The sequence below is a fragment of the Crocodylus porosus genome, unplaced genomic scaffold, assembly GCF_001723895.1.
Source record: "Crocodylus porosus isolate Cpor-Errol unplaced genomic scaffold, CroPor_comp1, whole genome shotgun sequence".
Classification (NCBI taxonomy): Eukaryota; Metazoa; Chordata; order Crocodylia; family Crocodylidae; genus Crocodylus; species Crocodylus porosus.
Window position 1 is genome coordinate 38,024,989 of NW_017728949.1, and position 12,435 is coordinate 38,037,423.

The following is a 12,435-nucleotide window of genomic DNA, read 5'->3' on the forward strand; positions in this document are numbered from 1 at the left end:
CCTGGAGGCAAGGGGCGGGGCGGGAGCGGTGCTGCCACGCGGCACGACGGGGACATGGCGCTGGCGCTGGCGCTGGCGCTGCAGGCGCTCGGGCTCCTGGCGCCCCCCGCGCTGGGACAGACGCCGGAGCCGGCTGCGGGGCGGGAGGAGGTGAAGATCGAGGTCCTGCACGTCCCCGCCGACTGCACCCCGCGCAGCAGGAGGGGCGACATGCTCAACGCGCACTACGACGGGTACCTGGCCGGCGGCGGGGCGCGCTTCTACTGCAGGTGAGCGCAGGCGGGCGGCTCGCCTCCGACCGGCGCAGGCCTGGGGGCCTCGTGCCAACGGTATACACCGGCCCGCCCCGGGTTATGTCCCGCTACTGCCTCCCTCGGGCCTCTGCCACACGCCCGGCACGGGTGGGGCGGTTGATTCACTACTGAAGCCGAAACCCCGGCACGCGTTGAAGCCATGAAAGGAAATTGAGGGGTGAGCCGCAAAGTTGTTCCACAAAAAATGTGGAATAATTTAGCTGCTGGTTCCTGTCACACCACTAACTGAACCTGTGGCTAGTGCACGTTGTCAGCAGGGAGCAGGGGAGGGGGCTCCCAGCCATCTTGCACCTGGGAGCCCTGTCGGTTGATGGGGCTGCCAGCCGTGGGGGCACACCCTGTGTTCCCCCAGCTGGGAGCCTAGATCAACTGACAGGGCTCCCAGCCAGAGCACCACCTGGTGCACCCCGGCTGGGGGCTTGCAGCCGCAGGAGCTGGTTACTTGGCAGTGCGGGGCTCCCCGCTGCACTGGCAGCAGGGAGTGATGGGATCTGATGTGCAATCCCACAGTCACCCATGTGTGTCATGGCAGGAAGCACAGTGGTACAGATCATGCATCAGATCCCATTGCACATATAGAGAGTCCCTTATAGACATGAATGTACATAGATATAATATACATCCCCAGCCAGTTATTTAATATACATCCCCAGCCAGTACAAACACCATTGCATGGCAGGCAAGGTTTTTTGGGTAGATGTGGTATTTTTTATTAAACCAGCTCAGTAGCTGGAAAAAAGTTCTTTGCAAGCTTTCAGGCACAAACTCTGCACAAACACCCATTTTCAGCAGTGCCTGAAAGCTTGCAAAGAACTTTTTTCCAACTGTTTACTTGGTCTAATAAAAGATATGACATCTACCCAAAGAACCTTGTCTGCCTGTGTCCTTAGACCAACACAGCTACAACCAACAACCCAACACTATGGCATAGCATTTCTGCTAAAGAAGCCCATGAAGATGCAGGCCTTGGTTACACAAAAGAGTTGTATGCCTCCCTGTATTTAAATCATTCCTTTGGGAGGCTACTTCTGCTTGAACAGTTTTCTTGTGTAGGCAGGATCTTCTGCATACATCTAATTTTGTTTACAGCGTACCAGAGGTAGGTGGTTATTTTTTTCCAGGGTGAAGGCCGTAATAGGCATCTGCCACCAATACAAGGGTCTGTATTTGCTGATAAATAACTGGTTTTACTCTGCATCAACACACACATTAATGCAGAAAACTGAATTTAAAGAATTTTAAAGTCTTTCTGGTATCACCCCTGAGAGAACAGTGTAGAAGCAGCATAGGATAAACTTACCACATTTACACAAATCCAGGACAAGGTTTTTTTCCCCCTGCATTCAACATGGCAGGGGAGGGAGAAGGGGGCTGAAAAAGCCACTTGTCTTGGATTTGCATGTGAGGCAGAGATACCAGCTCTGACCCCAAACCTGGAGTTGGAGTCAGAGCCATAGCTGCTGCCCCCACTATCTCTGCCCCACCCCTGCTTACCCTGTTGTCCTGGGTTCAGCTCCATCCCAGGTTATGGAGCATGTGCCCACTACAGTCCCTGCCTGGCCACACAACAGTGGTGTCTTGTATAGGCCCAGTGCACAGATCCAGCATGCAGAATTGAACCCAGTGTGTGACCTGAGACCTGACACACTGGATTAATTGCTTGCCTCTCCCAAAATGTAAGATTTTTTTTTCTTCAAGCTGTGTAAAAATCAGGGTCTGTATTATTTTCTGGGGTAGGCTAGATATAAGAAAATAAAGTAGGCTACATCTTTAATCAGAAATCATTCACTTACAGACTCTTTGAGCTATTATAATAGGTTAACCATCAGATTTTTCTTTAGAGACCCAAAACAAATCACTTTTATTACCTGCTTTGTTCTATATTTGCACCTACTTATTCTTCTAGCATTGGCATGTTTGTCTTGCAGCATTCCTCCACTGAGATGGCCCAAAATACTTCCTGCCTACCTGCTCCTGCATGTATACTCTAAATCCAGAAGTACATCAGTGATGATGCTCCAAAATCATCCCCATTAGTTATTCTGAAGGTACCTTATAGGGGAAATCCGATTTGGCCCATAGTGTCTGCTTTGGTCAGACTCAGTGTTCAGGACCCAACATGCTGTGGGAATGATCCACAATTTTGCAGCAGAACTATTCTACTGTTGTAGGATTGGAGAAAACTCAAGAAAGGATCATTTCTAATGTTTTGTTCTTTGAATGTTTTTGTTCTCTATATACAACTCCTCTGTATGGAGGAGCAATTTTAACGGTTAATTTTTAGTTAATCATTAACAAAGTCCTGTGAAATCTGGGAGTTTGCTTGCATGCACAACTTCAGATTTGATCCCTAGTTTGTAGTAAATTATACCAGAAAATAACACAGTACCTTAATATATTATGATATTTATCAGAGGTTACAAATTTTTAATTTTGACATACATTTTAATGTGTCATAATAAAAAGGTATACTTAAAATTCAGTAACTACAAGCTTGTAAAAAATTTAAACACTCAATATGTTTAAATTAATTAATTGATAGTTTTTCTTTCTAAAATGGAATTGTACTGAAATACTAATATTTTTCATTAAGCATTTGAATATTGTTCCTTTTTTACTGTATATTTATTAAAAGTTTTTGGGTTTTGTGTTTTTTCTCTCTCATTTAGTCGGACACAAAATGAAGGCCATCCAAAATGGTTTGTTCTTGGTGTTGGACAAGTAATAAAAGGATTAGATATTGGTATGATGAATATGTGTCCTGGAGAAAAGCGGAAAGTGACAATTCCACCATCATTAGCATATGGAGAGCAAGGATATGGTAAAAAAACCAAAATCCTTAATTTTTAAAATTTATGATTTTATTCTTTCTGCCTTATTGCTACCTATCTACAAATATCAAAGAAAGCAAATGTTGCCATTAATTTTAAGACGGGCCATTCAGGACATGTTCAGACAAGTACACACATGCAGATTGTGGCATCTCAAAATCTTTTGAGGCACTACAAAATGCATGCAGCACACCTGAAACAGTTCTCCATGCTACATTTAGCATTGAGCCAAAATTAAATCGTGGCATCTAAAAAAAAAAAAAAAAAGGGGTGGTGCCTGTGGGTGCATCATGTGCTGCCCAAAACTAGAGCCTGGCCAGCCAGAGCTACACTTTGGCTGCCAGCCAGGCTCTGCATGCCAGCATCATTGCCACTGAAGCCCCAGGAGGACCCCAGATGCAGGCCCCACATCCTCCCCTATGCCATCTAGGGCAATTTGCCATTTGCCAGAGCACACATGCAGGGGCATAGTTGTGCTGCTGCTATTTCTCTCCAGGGAAATGCATGTGCGCATTCCTCTGTACGTGTCCCCAGTCTTTCCACTTTATGTTCTGGCTATAACTACAAGGTCTGATCACGCAAACTTTTATGCAGCTTGAGTAATCTGTACATATACCACAGACTAAATTAAGTGAATTGCTCATGTGCATGAGGCCTTCCCACATGGGTAAAGATATACAGAACTGAATATATAAGAATGAATTCATGCTAATGCCTTCCCTGTGCTAGCCCTGAACTTTTGTGATAGGAGCACTACAATTGGCAGCAGGGCCTTCCATGGTCTCCTGGCTGGGCTTTGCTAATTTTTCATCCTTGAGTAGGATTTTCTTAATCCTATCTTCTGCCTCCACCACAAAAGGGTATATACAGCTACTCTCCATTGCCTCTAGACAGCAACTGCATGTGAGAGAGAGAGAGAGTGTGTGCCCCCTGTGTGGAATCACTGTTACAAATTTACATAACATAGATAACGATTCCTTACAATTTAGATTATAATATGAATTATTTTTTTTAAAAGATGAGTTTCTTAAAACTGTTGCTTTATAGAAAGTTTTGGACTTCAGTTATCTGTTTGTAAGGGTACCAGAGACTGCCTTATTCTGAGCTCAGTATATATTTAATATTGTCATTACCCTTTTTTCTTGCTATATAACATTCACATTTAACTACTGTTATTTAGGCATTGCCAAAATGGTCCTTTAATAAAATCTTGTTCCTTGTATGCAAAGCAATATGAAATTCTATAGACACTTGGAATTAATATTTGTTTGGCAAAGTGTCTAGGTACTAATTTAACAGCTAGTTGCATCAGCCAGGGTAATAATTATTATGGTTGTTATCATTCCACTGAATGCAGAAAAGAAAACTTTGAATTTATTACATGTACGTATGTAATTTAAAAGACATGCATAGGTTGACTAAGGACTTGGAGCTTTATCATGAAGTGTTTCAACTGATGAAGTATTGTAATGAATGTTTTTGTAATCCAACTTCAACTGTGAATGAAGTGCATTGATTAAATACAGTGATGTTGTCCCATGCCAAAATTCCATTAACCAGCTGTATCCTTAATGAAACAGCATTGAACTCAGTGCAGTTACACTATAATTTGGCTTATTCATTGTAAGTCATGAACACATCTAGTCATAATGAGAAATTGCTGTTACAAAAGCAGATCCTTAAATCTAATATTAGATGTAACTATTTGTTCCTAGGCAATGCTTGAAGAAAGTCTTTTTTTTTCCCTACAACAATTTTGTTCTGTCTCAACGTATTCCTGCATGCCGGGGAAGATGCCTGCCTAACTTTGAATTAGACAAGATGCATGTGGCTTTCTTAGGTCTTTATGTATCTTTTCCTCTGGTATGTATTATTCTTTTAATTACCTGCACAGAGGTCTATAACTTCGTATCCTATATTTATAAATGTCAGCTGACCTGTTGCATATGTGTCTGTGCAGTAAATATTCAAAATTTTTACACATTTGAAACAACTTGTCACAAAAAAGTCTAAAGCCTGTCATTATCTTTTATTATAGATAACTTGAGTGAGAAATTCCAGTAATATTAGTAATTGTCCTCTACTCTTCAAGAAGAATGCTTTACTTTTTTCTTCAGCTCAATAGGATGTGTTGAAGCTCAGAAATAGATACAAGTTTCTGATTATTATCATTAGCATTAGGTGAGCAAGTATATAAGTAGGATCTAGTATGATTCCATATTAACTGCATGCTGCATGGTTAGCCATTAAGAGTTTTTTTTGCCTTAAGTTTAGATCTCAATGATCTGGTCTTCTTGTTTGCCTATCACTTTTTCACTCCCCTTTGGCCAGAAGCGTGATACAATGACCTGTCATTGTAACTATTATTTTCTTTATATCTTTGGTACCAGAAGATACTTTAACATAGAAATGTTTTAGCTCACTTTCCTTCCCTCCTTTAGGATTGAACAGATCATTCTATAGCTCTCTTAAACATGGTGATTTGATGACTTGGATGCTGAATACTTGACCATTTGTCTTTCCATAAGTACTTTCCAAATTGGTTACAAATTTTGACTCACTGGATTTTTATGTGAATATTGCTTAACAGTAGATGCAATTAGTTAGCAAACCTTTTTTGCAGAACTTAGTAACCTTTTATAACCTGTTTTGTTTCCTTGTCAAACAAAGAATATATATAAACATTGCTCCATTATAGCAATCCTTTGAAACCAGATATTGATTTTAAATTTAGAAAAATTGAAGGGCATCAATGTAGAATTAATTTCTCAATGATGACATATCATTGAATGACATATAACAGCATGAGGACTTCAAAAGAAGGCTCATGGGTATGAACTGTATACACATTTTGTTTCAAAACTTCCCTTTAAAGAGGGAAGTAGTATATATTAGAATTTTATTCAGGTTTTAAACAAATTGGAGTACTGAGTATTACCCTATTCCTGTGGATGAATAGAGGTACAAGTGTATTTACCAGTAATGTGATCTTTAACCTTTCTGTGAATCCTAAAATTCTTTTGTGTTCCTAGCACAAGCCAAGATTCCACCAAATGCAACACTGATCTTTGAAATTGAATTGTATGCAGTGCATAAAGGACCACGGAGTGCTGAAGCTTTTCAACAGATAGACATAGATAATGACAAAAAACTCTCTCAAGATGAGGTAAAATGCCTTAACTACTTTGGAAGATACCATTTTAATAGGAAAAAAATGCATTATCCCTATATAAACTACCTTGTATCTACTTATCAGTTTGGGTGTGCCTACATAGTCCTGCCTTGTGCTGCATAATCATATCCTTTGATAAATATAAAGCTGCATCCCAGATTTGCCAGCGTACAAACTGCAGTGACCAGAGCTTGGGTAAGCTTGTTTTGAAGCAAGCTAGCTTGTTTTACTCACAGGATAGCTTTGGAAGCACTGAGCTCAGTATTTGTGCTACAACTCTTCAGTTCTTGATCTGTGTATTGGAACTACCAACAAAAGTGTAATATTTAGGATTGAGATATTAGTACATTATAGACTGGTCAGACAGACCAAATTGTTTAAAGGTATTTGTCATTTATGACTCATTATGTACTATTAATCCATATTGATAAAGAGGAGGTATGTGAGGAGGAGACATTTTAATGTATTTTTTAAAAGATTGCCTAATATTTTGTACTTTCGGCATAATTTTCTATAGCTTCAAGTGTGAGAGCTTCTAGCTCAAATGTAAAATTACATTTGTGGTGTGAATGCCTGTACATATTTTATCAAGGTGGACTCAAAAATCAACTCAGTTTGATATGTTTTCATTTTTTTCAGATAAGCCAATATTTAAAACGGGAATTTGCCAGAGATGGTAAAAAGCGTGATCCTTCAGATCATGATATTATTTTAACTGATATATTCAAGAAGAATGACCATGATGGAGATGGCTTCATATCTGCCAAGGAATACAATGTCTACCAACACGATGAACTATAGTAAATTAAGTATAGAATCTCTTGGCTGCTTTCTGCACACTAAATTCAAGGAATTTTTACAATGAACATTCTTTTTGTCACTTTTTTTTACATTTTTTGTTGTGGTAATTTTCTAATAGCTCTTAAGAAGATTTTTAAAACCTTGCCATTAACACTTTAGTAAAAGAATATGATGCATTTACAAAAGAAATAAAATTGGAAAATGTCACAGTCTGTGTTGCACAATTCTTAATTCAGGTATAAAACATTATGATTATTCTAGACATTACATAGCTAAAATTAGCCTCTGATCTACAGTACCAATTCTCACTCAAACTGAGCAGGGTGCTGACCAAACCCATTATTCCCTTTGTATCAGATAGAGGATTCGATGGTAGTCTACTCACGGCAAAGATAGGTTTGTAATTTAGCTGCAGTGGAAACACTTTTCTATCCCCCTCAAACTTCTAAGGAGTTGGAGAAAGGTCATGAAAACTTAGAATTATTAGTTTATTTTGGCTCTAGTTAAAAAAAAACTTACTGCTGGCCAAGGCAATTACAGTAATACAACCCTGGATGCTGATTTTGAGGGGCTGTAGAATGGTGGCAGCCACCACTACAACTTGCAACACAGACATTTCTTGTTATACCTCTAAGGAATTAAATAATGTGTGCCTGGGAAGTTAAGTTCTGACAGGCTAAGATGTGACCTTCCATGGCTGTTTAAACATGGTGCCCTGCAGGCTTCTAGCCAAGGTTCCCCAAAGACAATAGACAAAAAAAAATCATGATAGATTTAACAGGTTAAGTGACAGAATTACAGATTGTGAGATGAAGTGTGCTTGTCATAATCACGTTAATGCTTCCAGAAGAAAACCCTCAAGAGCAAAACATTAAAATTGACACTATGACTAGAATTCTATGAATGCACAAAGATTTTTTAAAATAAGTTACAATAACTTCTACAATGTAAACATAATTGCACATATTTAAAGTAGACTGTTAACAGCAAGTGAAAATTCAATTTTTAACAAAATGAATGGATCATTCTTTACACTTTTTAAAATATATTAAATTGCAAGTACCTCAAAACAGACATCTACTTTTCTAATTTGTTGTGCAATACAGAGGAAGTGGAAGTATTATATTATTTAATATAAACATAATTAACTCCGTGAACCTGATTCTGGCTTCTCTTACACTGGAAAAGTGTAGTGTAGTAACAGTTATGATTGCTATGTGAGTCATAAATCCAAATATTCTAACTTGCTTTTCAACATCAGCAAAACAAGTATTTTTTCCTTTCATTTATAAAGAAAAAAACATTGCTGTTTATTTGAATGTGTAATCTTTAGATCAGTGGTTTTCAGCCTGTGGTCTGTGGACCCCAAGAGGTCTGCAGGCTATGGTTAAAGGGTCTGTAAAAGAGGATTAGTTCAGTCGAAAGTATGTGAATACCCACATTTAGAAACTCAAAGAGGTCCGCACATCCATTCAAAATTTTTTAGGGATCCACAAATGAAAAAAACTTTGAAAAACACTGCTTTAGGTAAAATTATGAAGTTTAAAGCTTCAACCAAAACTGGTAGGGCTAGCAAGAAACAGAAAGCCTACCACACCTACTTAGTCTCCCCTTCCCCCTTTTTTTTCAAGGGAAGCAGGAATAGAAATTTTAATCTCCCTCTTACTTTATAATGACATTAAGAGAGACGTAAACACTTTTGACAGCTTGTCTGGCCAGCAGTGCCAGTTCCAGTGTTCTGAATTACATTCTGCAGTGCCATCTAGTGTATGTACTCCCAATAATGCAAACTACTCTAAGTTGTGATGTTAGACTATCTAGGTCAGGAGTCAGCAACCTGTGACCTGCAGAACTGTGATTTTGGCAGCATTTGGTGGCAGGGGCTCTCCCTCTTGCACACTGGTCAGCTACCTGGGGCTCCAGTGGAGGGGGCTGTGCCTGTACCCGGCTGCAGTCAAGCAGCACAGATTCTGGTGGAAGGGGCTTTCATCATGCCACACTGAACAGCTCAGCAGAGAAAAGTGGCAGGAACAGCTGGGTCCCAATGCCTGCCTTTCTCTGATCCAATCTGAGTCATTCCACTATCCCCCACAGAAAATGCTGCCAAACCCCTACTCTAGGTCACAGACCTTCAGGCATGAAATCTAAAAGGATTGCTGTAATACAATATTGTTAGTGATATAAATTATCGCTGAGTTATTTTTACCTGTATACATCAAAGACATTAAAGTCAATAGCCAGGCTAACTCAGAATAAAACAGATGCAAGTTATCTAAGTTAAGCAAAATGTGGGCTAGCTGGTGGTCAGAGCTAATATAGTCAGAATAAAGACATATGGTAATCACATCCTGATATGAAACCCATATCCTCAGCTATGATCCTTTTCAGTCTTCTCCTTTATAAAAGAAACTTTAAACTGAGCTAACCTCCAATGTGTTTTTAATCTGATACTTCAATTAAACATTTATGACAACACTAAATATTTAACAGATTTTCTCATTTTACCATCATACTCTGATGTAGTTAAGGAAATATCTTTACAAAGAGCAAATTTTGTAAGTCCATTTCAAAACATAAGAAGCTACAAATTGCTATTTTCTGATTCAGTTTAAAAGTACATGTGTTAGTTACCATGAATGATGAAATGAGAAAGTGCTAGGAAAATGAAAAGCAGTGATATTTTTGAAAAAAAGCCCTACATGCTAAACTAATTAATATAATTAGCTGTATGTGTAAAATAAAACATCACTTGACAACAGAAAGTAGTATACTAAAACATTTTGCACTTGTAATGCTTTACTAAGTCACTTTTGGAAAGTTTGTGGCACAGTTATACCTAAGTCTATAACAATAGGCACTGTCACAGATAAATCATCTCACCCTTCTGTGCCAGAGGTCAAAGCAGGGCACAGCATGCAGTCGTACATACTTTTGTCCATGAAAAGAACACTCGAGACATCCATAAACTGTCTCCCTTTTAGAATGACCCATTCCGCAAAGGACACAAGGACCTTTTGGGATGTTGTTATTAAGTAAATTCACTCGGATATGAGACCCTTCTCTGAGATAGCTTGTAGAGACATCAGTCATGCTTGCAGCTTTTTCATAATAATCTGTTAAAAGCTCCTCCAAGTAATCATCTGGGTTAGCAACAGTCTCCAATACCCACTTATCTGAAAAAGAATGCACACAAAAATACCAATGACTTGTCTGCATGTTGCGAACTGTCTATGCCACACCATGAAATAACTGGACTATGAAACCACATTTGAGAAACCATTGTCAACAAAGTAAATGGCTTTCCATTATCAGCTCACATTTGACATTCCTATGCATCGCTTTTGTCATCAATTACTTTTCCTATCAGAAATTCCTGAGGTATGACCTGCAGGAGGCTAATTTTATTACTGTTGAAATCACACTCTTGCAAAGTGTAATTTCTTACAAATGTTTGGGAGATACACTCCCTTACTTAGATTACAGAGGTTGGGAATTGGGAGATGGTCCTTCAGTTAAACTAGTTAGACTAAAAGACTAGAGAGCCTTGCCTACTGCTCCACAAATAAAACTTATTTTTTTGTTCTCATTCAAGTATGCCTGTATTTAATGAACCCAGTGATCACTACACCTTAGAAGCTGCTATTTCCCACAGCTGATCAGAGCAGCACTGAGGCCTTTTTAATTTGCACTACATTTAGTTTGCCCCAAAGAAACCCCTGTGATCAAAGAGGAGACAATAAAGCCACCTCTGCAAAGGCCACCATTAGAAACAGTTATTTACTGCACCACCATATTTACATTTACCCATACTTAGAATTGGAAAAATGTGGCCTGGTCCTCTAGTCACTTCAGCAAATGGCAGCGTTCCAAGTGACTTCATTTACACTTACAGGTAGGCCTCGCACTTAGAGCAGGTTACGTTCCTGGGAAAAGGTGATTTTCCCATAGAAACAATGTTCTAATAGGGAGTAATGTTCCTGACCATGGGCCTGATGCCCAACTTTTTATAGAAGTGACCATAAACACCATATTTAAATCAACTATATAATCCACTATAAATGATATACACTATGTAGTACAAAGCTTTCTAAAGTGTACTGTATATAAATCGATTAAACAGGACAATACAGTAACTAATCACACAGGATTTTATTTAACCAGAAGCTGAAGGAATACTTTCATCAGGGTCATGGAATTCAGAAGGGCTTCTTCGGGGAGATTTTAGGGAGACTTGGGGCCACTTTGAGAAGCTGATCCAGGGCTGTTTGTTTTGCTGCCCTCTTTTTCTCATTGTAAATATCCCTGTAGAGTCGTAAGTAGGAAGTTCCAGCGCCCAAACTAATAATATGAGTGTAAATGGTGGAGTGCCGCAAGTAGGAATTGCCATAAGTTGAAACGCCATAAGTTGAGGACTGCCTGTACTGGATAGTACTGAAGTAAATCTAACTACTTAGGATGGAGAATGTGAAGCCTTTAATTGTATCAACTGTACTGTTTGCTAAAATTTTGGTTTCATATAGTTGGAGAGAGAAAATCTACAACCATGGATATGAAATTTCCTTATCAGTTCAGGGTTGCTTCTTCCAAAACATGTTTTAATATATTGAATTGATAAATAGTTTATATTTACAAGCTCATTTTACATATCATCCTTGGAGATTGGATAACACTACTGTCTGTAAGTTGTAAAAATATAAATAGGTTAACAAACTAAAATGTTGTCATTGTGTAATATTTATGTGTGTGTATGTGTATATATATATATATATACACACACACACACACACACACTTAATGATGGTTTTCATGACAATATTACTAATGTTTCTTAAAGGTATAATTATTTTAAGCCAAATTGTTTCAATTTATATCTTTAGATTTTTGCAATTATCTTAATAGACTTTTATCTCACTGCATATTTTAAGTTTAAATTATTTTTTGCTTAGATATTTTGAGTTCTTGAACTTACACACTAAGCCAACCCCCCCCAACCCAAACCCAAAAACATGCACTTAATACATTAATTAGTGAACTTGAACAAAAACATCATACTTCGACGGAACAGATTACTCCTTAATTTGCTCACTGAAAATGATCCAGACTGCTCTTTTTCAAATCCTCCTTTGGAAACTGGAGTGACACAAAATTCTGTATATAAAAAAAAAAAACTTTTTGGAAAGATGAAATTCAAAATTATTCTATTTCAAAACATAGAACAAAATTTTTTTTACTTTATAACAGGTATTATAAAGCTAACAAGATTCTTAAGATTAAATATATAAATATATATTATACATATATTATATAACATATAGTA

At 38.3% G+C, this 12,435-nt stretch overlaps 2 protein-coding genes across 2 annotated transcripts in view; one reads left to right on the top strand and one right to left on the bottom strand.

Moving 5' to 3' along the window:
* Positions 1–19: 19 nt before the first annotated feature.
* FKBP7 (FK506 binding protein 7) lies at positions 20–7,323 on the top strand. The gene is made up of 4 exons (XM_019553767.1): positions 20–269; positions 2,984–3,135; positions 6,178–6,311; positions 6,957–7,323. The coding sequence occupies exons 1-4, from the start codon at positions 55–57 to the stop codon at positions 7,116–7,118; spliced, it is 663 nt and encodes a 220-aa protein (XP_019409312.1). The 5' UTR covers positions 20–54; the 3' UTR covers positions 7,119–7,323.
* A 1,421-nt stretch (positions 7,324–8,744) lies between these two features.
* Positions 8,745–12,435, bottom strand: part of DFNB59 (deafness, autosomal recessive 59) — a 13,655-nt gene continuing 9,964 nt past the window's right edge. The window contains exons 5-6 of the mRNA XM_019554694.1: positions 12,171–12,266; positions 8,745–10,291 (exon numbers count right to left, since the gene is read on the bottom strand). Of these exons, the coding sequence (XP_019410239.1) occupies positions 9,990–10,291; positions 12,171–12,266 (398 nt within the window). The 3' untranslated portion in view covers positions 8,745–9,989. The remainder of the gene's footprint in view (positions 10,292–12,170; positions 12,267–12,435) is intronic.